The sequence below is a fragment of the Desmodus rotundus genome, chromosome 8 (assembly GCF_022682495.2).
Source record: "Desmodus rotundus isolate HL8 chromosome 8, HLdesRot8A.1, whole genome shotgun sequence".
Taxonomy (NCBI): Eukaryota; Metazoa; Chordata; class Mammalia; order Chiroptera; family Phyllostomidae; genus Desmodus; species Desmodus rotundus.
Window position 1 is genome coordinate 92,576,954 of NC_071394.1, and position 22,387 is coordinate 92,599,340.

The window sequence follows — 22,387 nt, forward strand, 5'->3', positions numbered from 1 at the left end:
TCAGATGTAGAGGGAGATTGAATAATTTAATAAAGGTCATCCCTATTTTAGGGGATTCCAAAGCCAGTTACTAAACACTATTCTAGTTTAATTAGCTGAGAGGCCCTGGGGCAAGTGACTGCCCCTTTTTGAACCTAAGTACTATATCTGTAAAATTAGGAAGTGTAATGTTCTGTGTCCTCCAGCTCTTTAGTGGTTTCCTATGGCTACTCCCAGAAAAGAACAATAAATGTAATGGCATGAACACAAATTTATTATAACTATGTAGTTCAGAAGAAAGTCTGACACATGGTCCCTGTATTGTGCTTAAGGTGAAGACAGGGCTGGTTCCTTCTGGAGCCTCTGGGAAAGAATTTCTTGCTTTATCTTGCTTCAGGAGGTCACCTGCATTCTTTGGCAATGACCTCTTCCTCTCCTCACTCCAACCTCTTGTTTTCATCCTCCCGCCTCCTTCCCTCCTTTTGACTTTTGCTGCTTCTCACTTAAAAGGATCTTTATGATTATACTAGACCCACCCAGATTGTCCATGACAATCCCTCCACCTCATGATCCTTAATCACTGCAAAATCCCTTTTGCCCTGTATGGTGGCATTCACAGGTTCTGGAGATTAATACATGGACATATTTGTGGAGTCATTATTCAGCCCATTAGAGCTCTGATTTTTTTTCATTTTAATACCAGAAATGTCATGAAATCCTGTGCCTGGCAGTTGCAAAATGGTGTGGAATTCTTTAACTGCCCCTGTATTCTGCGATTATGTTGGATACCCCCCCCAGTTGGGGTCACTTTTGGCACAGGACTGCCACTTTGTATGCCTCTTGTTCCTCTCATTGGCCCCTTTTTCTGACTCCTTTCTTTCTTTTTTTTTTTTTGAAATAGAAAAATGCTAAATTTTTATTTTATAAAGGGATATTTTTATTTATTTATTTATTTAAATTTTTATTGTTATTCAATTACAGTTGTATGCCTTTTCTCCCCATCCCTCCACCGCACCCCAGCCAAACCCACCTCCCTCCCCCACCTCCACCCTGCCCCTTGATTTTGTCCATGTGTCTGACTCCTTTCTTAAGCTGAGTGATCACTTGTGTGGGGTTACGTTCACCATCCTGCCTGCTTCTTAAGCACTGGCACCTCTTTACTGTTTCAACTATACTCTCTCCCTCCAGTTAACATGCTTTTGTTTTTCCTTCATCCAGATCATTAATGTAAATGCCACCTTGGCCCAAATTCTGCAGAAGCTAATGACTTTGCTAAGCAGATGCTGAGCTCTGCCATTGTCAGTATTTAATTTACAGTCACAATTCAATTTACGATGTATAAAAGTGCTTCATCCTCTTCTCCCAAAATTGCAAGATGAACTTCTGTTCCCAGTGATTCGGTTTCAGCTTGTAAACTATCTTTAAACTTCCTTGTAAGAGACAGGAGATGGAGCTTTGTTTATGATAAGGAGTATTGATTCAGGGTTAACCTAAAGGCAGAGCAGGTATCAGGCACACAGCCTCAGACCACTGATATCTATCCTGCTTCCAAGGGATCCAAGGGAGAGAAATTATACTCAGTGACAAAAATTTCGTCAATTCCTTTGAAACTAACCAAAACTCATGAATTTCATGAGTTTCCTCCTCTGTATATGGTTTGCCAGTTGTTCCACATCATTAAACATTAAGGGACTTTTCACTTGTATCCAACTTTCAAAAGACATATGTCCTTTTCTTTCTCTCTATCTTTCACTCTCTATCTTTCTGACATACTCTCAATAAATTTATTAACCTTTTTAAATTGACTTCAATATCTAATTCTGCCAAAATAACTGGTTTCCTTTTAAGATAAACATTTTAAAGACATAATACCCTAGTGGAAGACTGAGAAACTAACATTTATTGAATGTGTGCCATGTACACTGCTAAGCATTTTTGACTGTGTATCATATAGAGTAATTTAGAAATGATTATCGAAAAATATTTATAAATGCAATCTGTATACAAGTGCTTTTTAAGGAACCTTTTTTGCTTGTTTGCTTGTATATATTTTTTTAATTCCCTGGCATGCCCCTCTTTAAGTTTATGTATTTGTTTATTTATTATTTAATAAATAGTTCTTTACTGACCACATGATTTAGCACCTGTGTGAATGATCTCATTTAATCTAAGGCTTGGGTTGCTTAACAAACAAGTTACAATCCAATATTTTAATATTAGCTAAAAAAATAATAAGCTTAAGGTTATCTGGGAAATAATTCATTTATTTTTATTCTTCACAATAAAAAGTTAAGAATAAAATATTAATAAATATTGAGGAATAGGACTGTTCATAAAGGGAGGCAGGTTGTCTATCTACCTCCTATAAGTGGCATCTGTAGGCCATAGTAATGACTTGCCCATGAGTCTTAGGGACCATTTTGGGGGAACCTATTAAACAACTGGGTTATGTACTAGCTATGTTGTTTATTAGCAGGTCTCTAGACCATTACCATTGGCACAAGAGACAGAAGGAATCTTGCTTAACTCTAAAATGTGTCATTCTCTTCTCTTCCTCAGGTAGTGCTGGCACCCCAGTAATGTTTAACAAGAATGGAGATGCACCGGGGCGGTACGACATCTTTCAGTACCAGACAACAAACACCACAAACCCTGGTTATCGTCTGATTGGACAGTGGACAGATGAACTTCAGCTCAATGTGAGTTCTGTTTTTCCCTCTCCCTTTGCTTCTGTGATGAATTAACAGGCTTTTAACTTACTCAATAGGCAGATGATTTTGTTTGCTTGTGCATACATGAGTGAACGTGCAATTTGTTATAAGCATCAGCAAGGACCAAGTAATATAGCAGTGATAGTGATGACATCCATGATGATAAAAAAGATGATAGGAAATATGTGTTGAGTTTATACCAGACATTATACTAGCACCTATGTGAATGATCTCATTTAATCTGAGGCTTGGATTGTTTAAGAAATAAGTTACTAGCTAATACTTTAATACTTTCACAAGATCCTTCTCTTGGTCAAATCTACCTACCTACCCATCTTCCTTCCTTCCTCCCTCCCTCCCTTCCTTCCTTCCTTCCTTCCATTTGTGGTGTATTTTTTATTTTGATGCATTTTAGTGAGTCACTTTGTTTTATATTGAGACTCTCTGAGTAACTGCAACTCTAGCCATTTCCATAACCTCTCCCTCTTTCTGTTAAGTACAACCATGAGTAAGCCGCCACTTCCTTGTGTGTGGTTATATCAAAGACCACCTGGCAGAGACCATCAGGAGCACATCTGTAGTCAAACACTGATAGGCTTGGTTAACGTGCTGAGTAAAAGGCAAGATTCTGCCAGCAAAAGTCTGGAGTCTTTAGGATGAACGAGATGGAATGGGATTTATGGTATGCTTTGGGTTGAGTTGAGTGATTTAAGCAGGTTTAGGGAAACTGAATCCCATTTTGGTTCAGATTCTCTTAGCAAGTAGAAATAACTTGCTGATTGTATGTCTTGGTGACTTTTACCTAGAAGATGGATGGGAGCATGAAATTTAAGTGAGAGTTGTCATTAACAAAGAAACAGTAGGCATTTTGGGGGTTGCAGAGTATCCTTGCTTCTGCCTAGTTTCAGGCATGATGGCAGAATGGCCTTCTTTTTGTCTTTTCCACCATCGTCATGGAGTGGCCTTGTCTGATTATCACTTACACTCTGCTGAAGTTGTTGATGTTGTGTTTGAATTTTCTTGGCTTGCTGTTAGCTAACAAATGTAGGGCCATCTTTTTTCATTCTTAATATTTTAAGTTGAACATTCAATAGTGTGCTTCTAATAATACTTACAATACCCTATTTGGAATGCTTGTTAGTTTCAAATGAATATACCAACTGTCCCAGGGAATGAAGAACACAGGCTGGGCCACCTCCACCCTGGCTGGGCTCAGAACACCTGGAGTTTAGCACATCAAGCATCTCCTACATTTCCTCTCTATCCAGGAGGGTGATTAAATAGGCCAGGCCTCAGCCTGGTGGCCAGGGTCCTGGAGCCTGGGGGTGGCAGCAGAAGTTGGAGAAGCAGGTACACTACAGGGCCTCTTCTGCTGAGATGCACTGGATAGGGTTACACTTCAACAGGTTCTGCAGCAGATCCTTCCCTATGGCATTGAGCTTGGGGATGGCATTCACCAGGGTCACTGTTGCTGGGTGCATTGGGTAGGGCTTGCCAGGTCCATAAATATACCTTGAAATCATGGTATATAGAAACACACAATTTTCTTTTGTCCAGGAAGGCACTGCAGTACTGTGAGTTCTCCAGAGAAATAGAACCAATAGGTAGGTAGGTAGGTAGGTAAGTAGGTTGATAGATGGTTAGCAATTGGCTCACACTATTATGAAGGCTGAGACTTCCAGAGATGTACAGTTGGCAAGTTGGAGATCCAAGAGAACCAATGGTGTAAGTTCCAGTTTGACTCCAAAGGCAGGAGAAGACTGATGTTCAAGCTCAAAATTGACAGGGAAAAATAGGATTCTGTCTTGTTCAGCCTTTTTGTTCTATTTAGGTCAATTGAGGCCCACCCACATTGGGAGAGCAATCTGCTTTACTGGGATTACCAAAAAATGTTCATCTCATCCAGAAACACCCTCACAGACATTCCCAGGGATATTTTAACCAAATATTTGGACACCCCATTGCCCAGTCAAGCTGACATATATGATGAACCATCACAGGCCCTGTCCCCAGTAATTCCTTCTGTCTCTTCCAAAGCTGGAAATTATGTCTTTATCAGTAATCTTTAACAGCTTATACCTTACAATGTGCTATGGAAATTCCTGAGAGCAAGGCTTCTTGAGAGTGGGATACAGAATTGATGTCTTGGGGGGCAATGGGGTTCAAGTCATAGATTCTAAGAATGGGGGATTGTGCATAAGGAGGCAGGGGGTGAGTAACGTCAGCATAAGCCAGTTACTTCGTTTGCACATTTCCCTGCCTGGCTCTGCTTGTACATGTCTAGTTCTCCCTCTCCTGAGGCCCATCATCCAGGTGAGCTGACCCAAATGTTGGGTCTGAAGGATTGTGATCTGTCACCTAAGAATGGATGGAGCTGGACAGCAAGTGCCAGCTGTGCCTGAGGTGAATGCTAGGGCTAAAACCAAACAAGAAGCTAAAAGTATCCTGAACTCAAGACACTTTTTCCAAGCAAAAGAGAAAATTAAAGCAAAATGAATAAACAGCCAGAACCTAATAGGTAAAACCCAAGGGGTAGTCATCAAAAACACCATCAAAGCAGCATAACCTTGCTGACATACCGGAAGGGTTTTCTCATTGGGTGCTGCCTGAGTGATACAAAGATGTGTCAACCAGAACTAAAGGCAGAGAATCAAGGTCTGTGCTGAGGAGTGAAGTGCTCAGGGTTATTACATGACCCAGGAGATTAAATAACACATTAATCATTTCTGGTACAACCCTGCACCAGAGGTAAATCTCTAGCAAGTGTAATTTGTCCATGCACACAAGAATTCCCAACCAGCCTCCACCAACTTCAGACAATACCGGGAGTTTTAAAGCAAAACTATTTTTAAGAACCAACATCAACACTGATATTATTCTGTTTGTTTGTTTTGTATTTTATCCTGCATAAGAATTGTATTTGATTAGCCATTCAACAAGTTGTTGTTTTGTGTTGTTTTTTTGTTGTTGTTGTTAAAATCACCTCTCATGTGATACGCATTGTGAGAGTGGGTACACAATGGAGAGCAAAACAAATGTTGTCCCTGTTCTCCCATATGTGATGATCCAGCATGAAGTTAGGTGGTAAACAAGTAAACATATGTGTGTGGAACTTCCAAAGTGTAATAAGCAATGTGGAGGGAGAAAGTATAATGGAGGTGGAGAGGGACCTACTGGATGAGAAGCAGGCAATGTGAGGAGTATGAGGGATCCACCCAGTAGGTCAGAAGGTTAACATGGGGACAGTGGCATAACATGGGGAAAGCAGGAGGGATGGAAGCAACAGGTAAGCACCAGAGCATGCTGTCTTTTTATAGGCCATGATAATTATTTTAAAATTTTATTACAAATGCACTTAAAAGTCATTAGAAATATTAAACAAGGGAGTGATTGGATGAAATTTAGGAATAAAAATTACTTTGTCTGCTGGGAAGGTAATGAATTGGAAGAGGCAAGAATGGGCATAGAAATGTCAAATAAAAGTCTATTGGATTCATCAAGCTAAAATAGGATGGCTTAGTGAAGGGGTTCTCAAACTTCAGTGTGGGACCAAATCATCCAGAGGGCTTGTAAAAACAGACTGCTGGCCTTATCCCCAGAGTGTCTGATAAGGATGGTCTGAGAGTGGGAAGAGGTCCAAATAGTTGCCTCTCTAAAGAGTCCCTGTGTAATGTTGATGGCACTTTGACTGTGAATGAGAAGGGTAAATTTAAGAATCCCAATTTAGTTTTTTTTTTTCCAAACTAAAAGGAGGTATAAAGCACGTATACCATCATATCCCTAAATCAAGTGTAGATAACATTACCAAGAAATAGCAGCTATGGCTACAGGTAGACAAAAGCACTTTTTGAAGACTATTAGAGTCGGGTTTGTATTTGTGCCAATAACCCCTCCCAACAGCCCCCACAATGATGCAGGTCAAATCTTAGGAATTGTCTTTGGCTTTCTGCTTCTCATACCCTTACAGTCCAGCCATCATCAAATCCTGTAGCTCTACTTTGAAGATATATCTTTTATGGAGGAAATCATTAATGTTCAACAAATATCCCCATTCTTTTGCAAATTTCCCAGTCCCTATGCAGTTAGGTTGAAACCATGGAATTAATTCAAGCCAAATAAGTTAGAATGGAAATCATGAGTATCACTTCTGGTCTAAGATAATTAAGAGCTGATGTGCCTCCTTTACCTTGCCCTTCCTCTGCCGCTGTGACCTTGAAAACCATGTGTCCCAACCAGTGTGGCTAGGAAATGGAAGATGTTTGGATTCCTCAGTCACCATTTGGAGGGGAGAGATTCTTAGCTGCCCGAATTACATCAGACCCTGAGTTATGAAACACACTTTTATTGGGATAAGGCCCAGAGATTTGGGGATTTGTGTCTTGTAGTAACTAACATTAATTACTCAAAAAATCAACAAGATTGATACCAGGAACAAACAGTCTGGGGCTTTTCTAACAAAAAGAAAAGGAGTCAATTGTCTGGGCAGCCAGGAAAATGAAATTGAAAGTTGAAAAGACATCCATCCCTTTCACCATTAACAAAACATGTATAATGCTGTTGCCTATAGTATCTTATGGTCATATCATACAGAACTAGCAACTCTAGGAAAAGTGGGAGAGCAGAGAATTAGTGTGAGCTGCCTAGTATTGGCTCTAAAAATGTCACCTCTCCACAGGGGACTTTCATCTCCCTACTCCCCACAATTTAGCCTTGCCTTTTTCTTAAATATATGAGAGACAAGATGAAATGGGTATGTCTATAGCTCAGAAAAGAGTTTTGGGCTATAGTTACTTTTTTTTTAATGAAGTTGTTAACCTATAAATGGCCTTTAAATCCATTAGAGAGAGACAGAAGAGAGAATAGGAGGGAAAAAGACATTTGAAAACCTCATAGAAAATGATACCATTTCATTCCAACTACTCTAAATACTGTTCAATTTAAATATTCTGTTTAAGCTGCCTGGAAAGTTGAGTTGACCATGTACTTTGCATTTTGTTTTATTTATTTTTTTATGGAAGGTGGATCTGGGATATATGCTTATTTTGGCATTCATTGAGAATGTTATTGATTCTATTACATCATGCCAAGAATGATGTGTCAGGAAGAGCAGATAGGACACCTGAATCCTCAGTGGGCCAGCAGTTTATGCTTGGTATTACAAGGAACCTAAGAGATATGATGGGCTGGGCCATGAACAGGACCATGTTTAGACTTGTGAAAGGCTGAGTAATTTAACTAGAGTGAGATAAAGGGCCTTGATAGGAGGTCACCCCTTTGATGCTTTTTATGGGCCCTTTAGGATATTGTTAAATTGTAATTGAATAAAAAAGAAAACACAACCAAGGAGGTAAATACAGTACCCAGAGGACACTATACTCCCTCACCTGGAGAGCCAGGGCCACAGCCCAGGTAGCTCATCCAATGGTTGGAATCCTATCCAACATCACCTGCCCATGATGTTCCTTTATTCTAATTGTTCTGATTTAGTTAAAAGTTATGGGAGAGTGGAATTTGGGAAAACTGAGTTTTGTAGGTTTGCTTTCATCTCATCAACAAAACAAAACAAAGCATTTCAAGTACTGAGTGCACTTCTCATTTACAAAGACTCGGGGGTACACTTTCAATCCCCAGTTATATCATCTCTAGCAAATGAAAATTTCAGGAGCTCTTTCTCTGTGGTCAATAATTGCAAATGAGTTTCTTAGCCCAGAAATCAGAGTTTGAGTCTCAGAATCCCAGTGCTCTAGACCAGACTGCTCTGCTGTTCTACATCCAGTTCTCCAGAATTTTGCAGCCCAGGAGCACACTGTCTGTTAACAGACTCTGTGGTGCACACTCACTGCCAGAGGGGCTCTGGGCCCTGTCACTTCTGGAGATCCAGAGGTGACCACATGGTTTGCTGCTAGGTATTTCTGCCCAAACAAGAATTCATGGGAAGGAAATCACAACTAGCAAAGCCCTTTACTTTCCCAGTTGCAACCCCTACAGAAATAACCCTGATTTATTTTCTCAGGTTTGTATTCTACTCAGCAGAGATTCTGTAAAACATTATTCCTGGCAGAGAAGCAGGAGGAAGGATAATGTAACAGACAGACATTGGATATTTGGAGTGTGTCAGGCAGGATGACAGCTCATGGAGATGCTGGGATAAATGTGGGACAGGGTCACAGACTAGGATAAGGGTTCTATAATAGACATATTGCTTTTAAAGGGTTCATATAGGCACTGATTTAAGGAAAGCTACCAAAAAGTTTTATTTGAACTGGATTTTGAAAAATAAGTGGGAGTTCCAAAGATGGAGAAGAAGAAAAGAAATGCTTTGAAATGAACAATGTGGTATTATTTAAAAATTATGATAGTGAACTATGTTGGAAAAAAGACAAGAAGTGAAGTGTGGATGCTTTAAAAAATTCTACATTTATGATGTGAAATAAATTCTTTATATATTATGTGCATTAGAAATAAAGGTTATTTTGTCACTTTTTATTTATATGTAATTAGTAGGAAATTTATATATATCCAAAATGTTAATATTTTAAATAACTGAGATTCTCTAAAATACCAAAATGTTAATTAATTTTTTTAAAACAGCTATTCTTAATGAGCAGCTTCCTACAGTGAATTTTACACTCTCTTAAATAGAAGACTCTGAATGAATATTACTTAACATTTTCTGGAACCTTAATCATCTGCCGTTCTGTAGGATAATCCAGCTGTGATCTCTCGAGGTATGTGGGGCTTGTCAGCTTTTTCTGTGATTTGTTCTCTATTGAACTCTCTTTCTACCTAGTGACTGATAGCTCCTGGAAAGTGGAATCCATGTTTGGTCATTGTTTTATATAGCTATTAAAATAGTACCTAGCACAGGGTAGTTTTTTTCTTTTTTTAATATATGAAACCATATAAAATGAACATGAATTCTTTCTAATGGTGGACATTACCTTCAGGAAGCAGCCACATTTTCCTCTTTCTGGGAAGAGCACCCAGGTTTCCTTTTAATCATGTGGTTTGCCCTAAATAGTTCCCAAATCCAGGTGCAGGACTTGATTCAACCTAAGCCAATCACTATGCCAGAGTGTTTGGACTGGGAACCAAACTAAGCCTGTCCAATCAGGGTGAACCATTGGATGTCTACTGACCAATTGGGGACAACCTTGTGCTCTTGTTGGAAGATGGTGCAGCTCCAGGAGCCACATGGGGCCATTTGGAGGCCATAGTGAATGAGATCCAGGGAAAAGGAGTCAAAACTTAAAGAGAGAAACTGGGCCTAGGTCACATCATTTCAGCTCCAGGAAACCCTTACTGGAAGCCATTTATAATGCTCTCTGGATTGTTTCATTATCAATAAATTAAGGCAATTTAGGTTACATACTCTTTACTTACAATCTCATTCACAGTAGCAATCAAAAATGAAAAAAGATGTTTTAATATGCCCAGTTAAAAAAGAAAAAATGCTAGCCTACCCTCAATAAGCAGACTTTTATTTCAGACTTTATTAAACTGAGGTGATTAAAAATTAATTTGAGAAATAATTTTTGTTAAGTATTAAATCTCACACACTGTTTAGAATTTTGCCTTTAGCAGACATTTAAAGACATAAAAGGTATGGTTGATTGCCAGATTTACCAAAATCAATATTTATATCTACCTATAAAATTAATCACTCTATTGTTTCATAATTGCAACAGTAAAAATATTTTAATCTAATCAAACTCACAATTTATAGTGTGTTTATTGCATGAGCTATGGGGAAATGGATGACCACAGTCAAAGCAGTGCTGACAAAGAGAACAATCTGTAAGTTGTCAAATCTAGTACTTTTTCAGCTTCAATCCGAGGCTTCTTTTATTAACTTACTTTATTGTTCATCATAATGAATGACTCTCATCATTTATTTTATAGCTTTGTTGTTAGCAATTAGGAGCACAGGCCCTGAAGCCGACCTGATTAAATGGATCGGAGTCTCAGCTCCTCCCCTTACTAGCTGAAAAGCAGGATACCAATTTTATATGATTACTGTTAGAATTAAATGCAGTAATATATGTAATGTACTTAAAACACTGTGTGGTAGTGAGCAAATATTCAGCAGATGTTAGTCACAACAATAATAATGTAGTATCCTTAGCTTATGACATCCTCCATACTGCTCAAATGTCAGTTTCTACTGTGCAGCTAGATTATTGTTTATACCCTAGCAACTAGCATAATGTTTAGCACATAAAAACGGCTTGTTCTATATTCATTAATTAGATGAGAAGAACAGCTGAGTTCTATTATAAATACTTTTTTAAAGGAAAGAGTCAAAACAGCAAAGGATTTAGGATCAAGGAATCTGGTTTATAACTGGGGCACTGCCTAATTACCAGATCTGGGAACCAGGACAAGAAAGCGCTCTCACAAAAGCTGGCTCTTAACTTGTAACCAGGTGACAGGAGTTATTTCCATTTGTCAGCATTTTGAATCTGTGATATTTTACAAAGGATGTTTACAAATTTAAAACGGTAAGTACACTTCCCAATTGTCAGCCAATTTAAGATGAGAAATCCCAAGCTGAAAACAGACAGCAGTGATGTTTAAAAAGTTAATTACTCGCCAATATTTTAAGAATCAGTAAACTTCATAATTAGTTTTTGGCTTCTCTTTTTAAAATCTGAAGATCTGGCAATAATGTGCCTTTATTCCATGCCTCACAACTCAGCCTCCTGCTTCGACGAGGTGTGTGTTCTCTAAATGACCACAGACCCCCTGTTCCCACTGCCGGATACCCAATATACTTCTTACTCCCACCGGTGTTTGGGGACCCTTTAATCTAGACTGAAATACAAACTTATTTCCACTAATTTGGTTTGAGCACATGCTTGAATTTATGGTCTCTGGAAATTGGTTTTTAAAATCGACAATAATATATCAATAGTGTTAATAACAAAAACCACGCATAAGTATGTAATGATATTTAAAGGGTCAATAACAGCAGCCTGTGAGAGAGGGCTGCCTTGTTAAAGACAATGCTTTTGTTTGGAAATACGTGTTTGTGCATATTCTGAAACATCTTGAAAATGAAAGAAAAGGAGATCACCCTTGTGTCGTCAGTGTTTCTTCTGGTAATCGATGGTGTATAACTGTGTTCTCTCTATGAATGTCTGGAAGATTGATAGTATTTATAATGATCAGCATGGCTCCATAAGCATGGAAGTCAGAGAAGCCCAAATCCCCAGAATTTTCTCTTTGCATTGTAGACATTCAAGGAAATCTCTTGATGTTTATTAATCTACAACTATTTTCTGTAGGGAGATTGTTGAGTTTCATTACTGGCTGCATTTGGCTCGGGACAAATACAGAGACAATCAGAAGGATGAGTTAGAGCTTAGCTGTTGGGACAGGAATCTCACCAGTTGTTAGCATCCAAAATCACAGAAGGAAAGGGATGAATGAGCCTAGGTACCTTCTGCCTAACGTTGTTGCCCTGGAAAGCCAGAACTTCTGGAATGACTGAGGTTAAAATTAAAATGCAGGTGATTGCTGAGGGGTGGGAAGTACAAGGGACTAAATGGTAATGGAAAAAAACACGATAAAGATTAAATCAAAGAAAACATAGGAGTTTGACTTGAAATGCTTTTAAACAACTGAGAACTAGTCTTATAAAGTGGGAGAGTGTCAGAAGGCCCACGCTGCATCCTGCCTTTGCCACCTGGACAACAGTTCCTATATGTATTGAAAACAAGGTCAGGTCAAGCCAAATAGCTACTTCATAAGGATACTCTGTGAATGAATTGCAATAATTTCTCTGATACAAGAAAGCATATGAGATATGTGGTCACGTTTCCTGTATTTGTTTTCTATTGCTATGGTAAATACCAGAAATCTAATGGCTTAAAATAACTTTGTTATCTAATAGTTCCGTAGGTCAGAAGTCAAACATGGGTCTCATGGAGCTAAGATCAAGGTGTCACCAGCTGTGCTTCTCTCTGGAGGCTGGAGGGGAGGATCTCTTTCCTGCTCATTCAGGGGGTTGTCAGCATTTGGTTCCTTGTGGATGTGGGACTGAGGTCTCCATTTCTTTGTTACCTGCTAGTTGTGGGGCAGGTCCCAGCTTCTAGAGGCCACCTCAATGCATTGGCTAGTGGCCCCTTTCCTCCATCCTCAAAGCCAACAAGGGCAGGTCAAGTCCCTCTCATGCTTCCAATCACCCCTGCCTCTCGTTCCAAGGTCACACCTCTCTCACTGACTCTGCTGCCTTCCTCTTCCACTTTGAAGGGCCAGTGTGATTACTGTGGTCACAAGTGGATAACCCAGAATATTCTCTCTATTTTAAAGTCTATAACCTTATCCCAACTGCAAAGTCCCTTTTCCCTTTTTGAATGCAATATTCACAGGTTCAAGAAATTAGGATGTAGAAATTTTGAGGGGAGGTGGGTGGAGGAGAGTGTAAGGAAGGAGCAAATTATTTTTCCCACCACAGTTCTTTACTATTTGGCTTTCTATTAAGTCTATAACATCTATATGAAATTTGCATTATTTTAGAGTTAATATAGTTGTTTAAACATAAAGTAGCTTAATGTAATTTTGTATACTTAAGCACATTTGGTATCTAATTGAGCTAATCTATTTGATAAATGTTCTAATCACATTCCTAGAAAAGTCTGGCGAAGAACCCAGAATTAAGAACCCTGAATTAATGACAGACAGAATCAGAATCCTCCTGGAGTGAGAAGGCAGGATTGAAGATTCCCAGGAAGAATGAGGACTATCAACACAATAGGAGACTTAGATGAGCTCCAGGAGAGAGTTCTGTTGACTCCATAATTTCCTCAGATTCTCACAGGAAACTTAGCCCAATCTGCTGAAACTGATTAGAATTCCCAAGGGGGTAGTGAGAGATGAGGCTATACCTTATATTAATCCATCTTCCCTTCTCATTTATAGTGGGATAATATTTTGATCATGCTAATTTATGGTTCCCAATCATCCTATCCCCAATTAATCATTTAAGTCCTATTAATTCTTAGTCTTAATCTAATAGATTAATTTTAAGTCTTTTATTCCCATGTTAGCCCCCAAATTACTGAGTATTTTCATATTTTATTACATTAGTTCTTTAAAGGACAAAACTGACATGCAGAGAAAGAAAATAGATGGGAAGTTCCTCCAAGAGCTAAACATGAAGTCGTCATGTGAATGAGCAATTCCACTCCTAGGTATAAACCTGACTCTAACATTCTCTGCTCTCTGAAAAGCTGTGAAGCAGTAGATTATAGTAGTTAATAGCTTGGAATTTGGGACATTAACAGCTCCCTGACAAAGCTATCCACACAGCCTGTTGATAAAGCACTGGTGTATCTTTTACTGAAATAGGGGAGACTACCACCTTGAAAGAGTCTTCGTAGCTTCTCAGGAGAGGGAGGTCAAGCGCAGATATATTTAAAATTGGGGATTTGGATTAAGGCACCTTTTTCAATGGGAGAAGCTTGATCAGAATTGGGTAAAGTCTGTGAGATTACAGTGTTTTGTTGGTGGACCCAGTGAAGAGGGTTTTGAAGCAAATCTTTCTGGGTAAAGAGTCATTTGATTAGAGGGCTTGGACCAGTTGAGTGGTAAGTCCTGAAAAAGTACTATTTACCTGCATAGCTATTTATTTTTGTAAGAATGAGGTGGACTCTTGTTGATCAAACAGATGGGTTTTTGGGAAGTTCCTGAAATAAACCATAAACACATTTGTAACTTTATCTTCTGGAGCAAGAATTTCTCAAACTATAAAATCATTATTTGCTTAGAAAGTTTGTTTCCTTGGTCCTTTGAACCTGAGTGTTTGCAGGCAAGTTGTTCTGAGGAGGGGGACCAAGTTGGAGTTTTTAGTCTGCAACAAACCAGCTGTGTGCAATTATCCTCAAGGAAGTTTTGTGACACTGAGTAAGGGGCTGTTTGGCGGCATCACTTCCAGCCATTTTCAAGAATAATTCTTGTTCAAATGTTTTGGGCCATGGTGAAACTCAAACATGCCTGCCCTTCCCACCTTCTTCCAACCTTCAGAAGCAAAGCAGCACAACCACCGAGCTGTATGTCATCCTGACAAACTCCAGTTGCAAAAGCAAGCCAACCTTCTTTCAGGGCGTCCTACCTTTTGGCGTTGGGCTGCACTGGAAGAAGAAGAGTTGTCTTGGGCCACATATTAAATACATTGCAACACGTAATCACAAAAAAGTCTCATAATGTTTTAAGTAAATTTACGATTTTGTGTTGGGCCACATTCATAGCCATCCTGAGCCACATGTGGCCCCCAGGCTGCATGTTGGACAGCTCTGTATGCTATTTATGTCTTCCTCTGTTTAGATTACAATAGCTGTGTCCTAAGTATGAGCTTTGGTCTAAAAGACTTCATTTTTGTGGTTACTGCACCTGGAAGCCCCCTGCCCCAGTTTTCTCAGGCAAGCACTGCCATCCCCAGCAGTGTTTTTCTCATGCCATCTTTCTTCCTAGCATTTTATGTAATGGCATGTCTACAGATAAATAACTCCTCCAAAAGGTCTACATATGAGAGTAGCAAACCCTCCTGCCAAAACATCTAAGTGAGCAGAGTTGCCCTCTATCCCTCAGTGGTGCACAGTCATAGCTGTCTCCTGTGCTGGGAACAGGTTCTGGCTGGCTTTCCATAGCTGCACTGCTAATTTTCCGTTATTAAGAACAGAAGTGGTGTTAGTGAGTTGTCCCCAAAGCTTACCCTCCCTCATTTCATTGATTGTGGAGCCCAATGAGAAATCTCTGTCCTTTTTGAACAAATGGGGTGAGGAGTCTAGAAGTGGTAGTTTCTCAGCTTCACACTTTTTATGTCTTGGAGTTATCTCATCTTCCATTCAAACACAGCCTTCTGGCCAACAGGTATTCAGCACTTACAATCTTCTCAACAAATACTCAACTGTTCAGATGTAGAGGGTGTTTTCAATTGCCCTACTTAACATTTCTGCCAAATATGACAGTGAGAAAGAAGTAACAAGCTGAGAACCAGGAAGACAGAAAAGATGAGATGGGAAAGTACAAAGAAGTTGAAATAGCTCATAAATAACAAATGCATTCTTAATTTATTGTGTGGCGGTATTGTAACAGCCTTCACAGTGACTGAGTAGAATATAAGGAGGGCCTTTATCATAGCAGGAACATGATGCCTGCCATTTCAAATCCCACTCTGGAAGCAGCTTTAACACATTGATGGATATGCATTGGAAAGGTAAGTGGCTCTTAGGAACTGCCCTGAAATCATTTATGCTTCTGTAAGAAGCTAGCATTGAAGTTGGTAAATAGTCACTTACGTGATTTGTGCACATATTTTCTGATAGTTAATTTTTTTCCCATTAAAGGTATAGATCACCTTGGCTATAAATGTCAGTTTACAGGATTCAATCAAGAGTGCCAGATTAGAATGTCAGGAGTCTGGTGAGAAGGGGTGGGATGAATAGCTCTTCTTTCTCATCACTGTTATTGTTACACAAATGAGTGTCATCACCGCTTGAGGGGACTGCCTATAATGAAAGGAGGTTTGAGCAAAAGACTAACTGATTTGCTTGATAGTCGGTAGCTTGCAACATTGTGGCAAAACTATTGAAGATTTGCTGGATGCCTTGCACATTTCACTGTGAAGCCTCTTATTAGGCATGTGCAGTATTGCAAGCATTTTTATAATGGAGTAGATTTACGGACCGCTGTTGAAATTCTGTCTTTTACTTATCTCTGCTCTGTATTTAAATTTGTTTCCAAAAACACCTGGAGCTAAAGTGGCTGATAGGAATATTTTTAAACAGAATACTCCAGTGATTCCTCTGTCTGATCTTTCTGGAGTCAAATCCTCTTTCTCTGCCTTCATTTTTCATTCTGAAAAGTGGAGAGGAATTAGTAGGACAATGTTAACAGGTATGTGTGATGTGAGTCGTTTATGAAGAGGCAATGTATTATAGTGTTTACATAGGATGGGCTTTGGAGGCAAGCGGTCTCAGTTTCAATTCTGAGCTTCCCCACTTCCTAGAGCTACCACTTAATTTGCTTCAGCTCACTTAATTTGCCTCTTTCACCCTATCTGTAAAATGGGGCTAATAATGGTATCAGCCCCATAGTATTGTTGTGAGGATTAACTCATGAAAAGCACTTAGGACAGTGGCAGGAACAATAAACATTTTCTAGGGCTATTGGTATTATTGTTGCTGTTTTTTCTAAAACCAGAACTGATCTTGTCATTCCACTATGTCAAACCTTCCCACCATTAGTTTTTCCCTTCCTCCAGGTTCAAGGTGTACATCCCTCCCAGCTCCTGCTTCCTCCTCCCATAACCTTTGCTTTCATTCTACCCCTCACTCCTGTTACGCATATCTCCCTGAGGTGTCTAGAATCTGTCACATTCCCCATGACATTTCTATATCTTGACCTATCACTTGAAATGCCATACTCCACTACTGAACTGAACACTGGTCCTGAACATATTCTGACTTCCTTGGGAAGCCCTGCATCGCTCATACCCCCTCTGTCTCCGGAGTGGGACTATCCTCCCCACCTACACCTGGCAGCTTCTCTGATAACCTCCATCAAGATCACAGTGGCACCAGGCCTCCCAGGGCCCAAGACAATGTTGGGTACTGAACTGATACTGAAGAATGAAATTGTAAATATATTCAAACTGTGGACCTCTTCTCTGGAACCAGCTTCCTTTATTTCAGAGAGCTCTGTGGTTGTGGAGAGAAGGGTCACTATTGGAGCTAGAAGAAGCCCCTCTGGCCCAAGATCATAATAAGTACTCAGCTGGGCAAGACACCCAGCTGCCAAGAGCAGGGCCCAACCTCACCCCTAGAGAGGGGTCAAAGGGGACAGGAAGTCATCTGCAGACAGAGACCAGGGGAGCCTTCACCACCCTCCTCCCATCCTTCCCAACTCAGCTGTATACTTCAGATATCTACTGTTTTCTCTCCCTTGTGCCAGCTGGCTTCCAGCCTAGACAGGCAGAAACCAGTTACTCTCAAAGATGGTTATTTTCAAAAGGACATCCATGGGTATGTGGTCAGAGAGAGAGAACAGATTTAGCTGTTAGGTAACTTCTTTAAGAATGAACCCTCTACAGAGGACATGACTTTTGGCTGTTATTAGCCTGCCTCTCGTTTTGATTTTTTCTTTCTGAGGTATGTATCTTTATTACTTTTTCCACTCTTCACTGTGATCAACACACAAAAATCAATATATGTCCCCTTTCAACATGTCTTTTGAAATCTAATTTGAATTATTTTTTAATCCTTTCTTATGGCCATTTTTCATGGGTTTACTGATTTCCCTCCCTCTCTGCACAACCTGTACCTTCCAATTAAAAGGTACAATTACATACTAATATACACAGAAGACCATGGTACACATCAGTTCCTAATCGAGAGCCTGGTATAAAGGGAGCTGTGATGTCCAATTGTTAAGTTGTGGCTCTTTGTCTATAATCACCATCCCATGTTCCTTCCCCACAAAAGAGCAAGTTCAAAGTGTCAGAACAGATGACTTCATTAATGTGAAAACTACAGCTCTCTAACTTGAACAGTGAGCGTGGCAGTCCTTGGTTATCTCTCGTGCTTGTACTTCCCTTGCAGTCATTTCCCTTTGCTCAGTTCACCAAACCTCTCACTGACAGTGCGTTTCTGTAACCGTGAATTTGCAGGCTTAGTCCTTCCCCAGCCAACTGGAGGGAAGTCTGGGGAATTACTGACTTGCTGAAAGACCATATGTTTCTGCCATCTTAGGTGGAAGTCTTCACAACTAAGCACTGGGTTCTGTTTCATCAGCTCTCCTGCTATAGGAAAGATACTGACTGGGTAATTGCTCATGGCATTAAAAATTTATGTTGGCCAATGTATCAAGTAGACATTTATTTTTCAGCTGTAAGATGAATGGGGCATTTGAAAAGGAAAGGGAGAGGAAGAACATAGGATTTAATCAGTAAATATCTTTGTGCTCTTCCTTTTGTCAAGAGGGTTTATTGCAGCTATTTAATAACCAGTAAGGTCTAGGGACCAACCCATCAGCATAGTCACCAGCTCTTGTTGGACTACAGTCCTGAAAGCTTCCTTCTGTGTTAACCCTTAAGTTGCTGGATCATAGGCAGACCCAGGGCTTCCTACAATAAGGTTGGGGATGCAGAGCGGGGGGAAGACCTGAAGCGGGGGAGGCAGTCCCATTCACCAACTTGTGTGAGAGCATTTTAGTTATTTTTAACAACTCACAAGATCATGCCTGTGTATATGACCGCTTATTAGTCCTATCTCTGCCCACCTCCCCCAGGTAGGTAACTACCTGCACATCTTCTCAGGAGCAGATCAATTGTCACTCTCTGCAGAGACTTTCCTAATTGCCAACTGTTTCCTACTCGGTGTCCCCACTGTAACTATGATTTGATAGTACTTAAAGTCACATGCTAAGAGCCAGAAGGTGGTTGTATCATGCAGGAGGAAAGAGCACCACCCCTGGAGTCCAGCTAACCCCTGTGGGTTTACATGCGGAATGGAGACATTGAAGCCTTTCTAGTCTGTTATCCACAAAGGCAAATGGTGAGGCAAGGATTTTACTGCAAGCATTTGAGAGATGGTCTTCACACACATGTAAGGGGGGAAACGAGTGAGGCAAGAAAGGGAAGGGGCCAGTACAGTGTGTTGACAAACAGGTTAACATTGTGGGCGCCTGGAGCTAAATCCCACTGGAGATTCCGAGTGCCTAGAATAGTCTCAAAACTGTGGCAAAGAAACTGGAGGACTTGCCTACAACTGCCCTGCCTCACAGGCTGAGGGCTCCTCCTTGGACATTGTCTCCCCAGCACTTTCACCAGACAGTGGCCAGAAAACACCCCAGCCAGGGTGACAAAGGATAGCATGCCAGCATGTGGAGTAATTGACATGTACTGAAGCTGTCCGCAGAGGAACCCCTAAATTGGGCCAAGGAGATATGGCCCAATTCAGAGCAAGTACTACCAAAACCTCCTTCACAGAGTGTGTGATAATGTATGCTAAAGGGACTACTTAATATATACTTGATTAATAGTTAATTTAGGTACCATTTTGATCATCTAGAGTGCAGAGTGACTATATGCCAGTCACTATGCTACATGCTAACTTATTTAACCCTCACAGCTAACTTATTAGGCAGGTACTATTTTCATTCCCTCTTGAAAGATGAGGAACCCAAGGTGCCCAGCATTATTAGTCAGGGTACATAGGTAGTAAGTAGGAGTGATAAACAAACCTGGGCAGTCTTGCTCTATGGTCCACACTATGTTTAAGGCCTCTCTAGGAATAAAAGGGAAAAAATTGACTGAAAAGATCTTTCTATTCACATCAGTCTTAACTACTCTAACCCTTATCTTTGCTTTGCAGTCAAGCAGTTTATATGAGCCCAGGAACAGACATTTGGAATACAAGATTTGACACCTTTCTTAATTTTGACCTGGCCTATTTATTTGTGGTATACAGAGGATGCCATGCTTGTCAGACACAGATGCCATCATTAGTCAAGAACATTTACTGGAGGTTTCCTGTGTGCAGAGCTTTGTTCTCAGAGCTGTTGGGAGTCACAGAGGAAGTGGGGCAGACAGTCTCATCCATCACGGCGTCTAACAGGGTAGTACAGATGCCCAGAATTACCCACCTAAGTGGCAGGAATGAAAATGAGACGTGCAAAGCTCAGCCAGTCCCCTTCAGGTAGCAGAGTTAGGTTCTCCTTCCTCCCCTACAATGTGTTTTCCAGGTTCCAGCTGGTGAAAGTGAAGAGTTAGAGCAAAATAATGATAAAAAAAAGAAGTCTCATGGGGAGTGCTGTGTGGAAATGGAAGGGACCAACCTCCCCACTTATGGCAGGGAATGTGGGTTACATAGAAACACATCTCCAAGAAATTGGAATCAAATTGGGATTTGGGTTTAGAACTCCATTAACAATGACTTAAACACTGAATGTCAAAGTGTGAAATTGGCCCCATAAAGTCCACCCCACCACCATGTTTCCAGGTTACTAAAAAGAAAACGAGCAAAACGATGGTCCATAAATGCTGTTTTTCTTTTCTTTGCATTAGTTTGAGATTAGTAATTCATTGTGAGTGTTGCAGGTATATTACTAGTGAGGGATAAAGGATGTTAAATGTACACAGCTCAGAGCTGTAAGTTTCCAACTTGTACATTCAGATCACTGGCACCGATGTTGAGATGGATGTTACCAGAAGCTTCTGCCACCTTTGAAGTTCTGATTCTGCTGAAACAAAATTGTTCAGTGGTAGAGGTAATACTGATCTAGATCAATAGTGGACCATACTTTGGAAAAATTGGCCCACAATTCCAATGTGACACTGGATCCAAGATTGAGCTGCACACAATGAATATAGTGACTTAAAAATGTAAGTATATTACAATCCAGAATGGTTACCGAGATGGGAGTGGTACAATAGTACATAGATGAGTGCTTGGGCATGCGTGAGGGCGTCGGGCTACAGTATTCACCAGTCTATATAATTTTAAAGCAAGTTCAAATTCATTCCTTAATTTGATGCAAATGGCAGGCAGCTAGTAAGATAGACTTGGAGATGAGTCCCAGATCTGTCAAATAACGGCTATCAGGACTTGAACAACGTTTTTGGCCTCTCTGGGCCTCCGTTTCCTTAGTTGAGAAAGGGGAACCATCGTGTGTCTGAGTACACTTTATAATTACTTGGTAGAAGAAACCCGTCTCAAGGAGGGTAATGGGCTCATGTCTATTAATGTGAATACTGAACGTGCACAATGACTATTTTAGAGAACAAGGAGGAAATATTCTCGTATAGCTGGGCTGAACACTGGTCACAACTCTGCAAACTGCCTGCTGTGAGCTGCAGAAAGCATTGAAAGTGTGAATACACTTCAGATGTCAAAGCATTTCATTAATTAAAAATTAGTGTTTTAAACCATAGCAGACAAATCAGGTCCTATAAAGCTAGTGAGTTTGATTGAATATCTCAATACTATAGACACTGCTCCAGACAAAGGATCTGTCACTTGATTCCTTCCAAGTAAACTCACAGGACCAGAGAAAAAGTAGCCTCCTTGTCTAACAAAAATAGGAGGAGAAATTGGTATATAGGTGATCAACTCCAATTAAGATGCCAGCAACTTGACACTACCTGGATGAACTGAGAAAGGTCAATGACAAGTCAATATGTGAGTTAGGTCCTGAAGGACGACAGTACCCCTGATTTAGCTTTCTCCTAAATCAGGGGACTGCAGACTGACAGGCTGCAGAATCTGGTGTCCAGTTTTGTAAAACCCTCTATACCAAATTAGGGCAATTGCATTATTTTTCTGGAAGAAAGTGTACCTAGGAGTAGAGGTTTTATAGATGAAATTTAAGTGGGGAAAGTGGAAGAATGAGCAGCCTTTATTAGTGAGAGGTTAAGCAAGTGTTCTGGAATAAAACTTAAGGATATGGTTCTTCTTATTCTGAAGATTTATGTTCTCTGTTGTGTTATGTGACGATTTTTTAAATAAGTGACATTAAGTGAATTGTATACTCCTTGGGGAGAGAAGAGGAAGAACTAATATTCATTTTATTCCTACTATGTGTCAGCCTTCCCATTGAAAATTCACTTACGTCATCTCATTCAGTGCCCCCCAAAACTTAAGGAGTATGTGTTTTTTAAATTCCCATTTTGTAAATAAGGAAATGAGCAACAAGAA

General features: G+C 40.1%; 1 protein-coding gene across 2 annotated transcripts in view; it reads left to right on the forward strand.

Annotated features, from left to right (window-relative positions):
* Nucleotides 1–22,387, forward strand: part of GRM7 (glutamate metabotropic receptor 7) — an 838,973-nt gene that overhangs the window by 551,956 nt on the left and 264,630 nt on the right. For both annotated transcript variants that reach the window (XM_071222185.1, XM_024556576.3), the window contains exon 7: nucleotides 2,539–2,678. In XM_071222185.1, coding sequence (XP_071078286.1) covers nucleotides 2,539–2,678 — 140 coding nt within the window. The remainder of the gene's footprint in view (nucleotides 1–2,538; nucleotides 2,679–22,387) is intronic.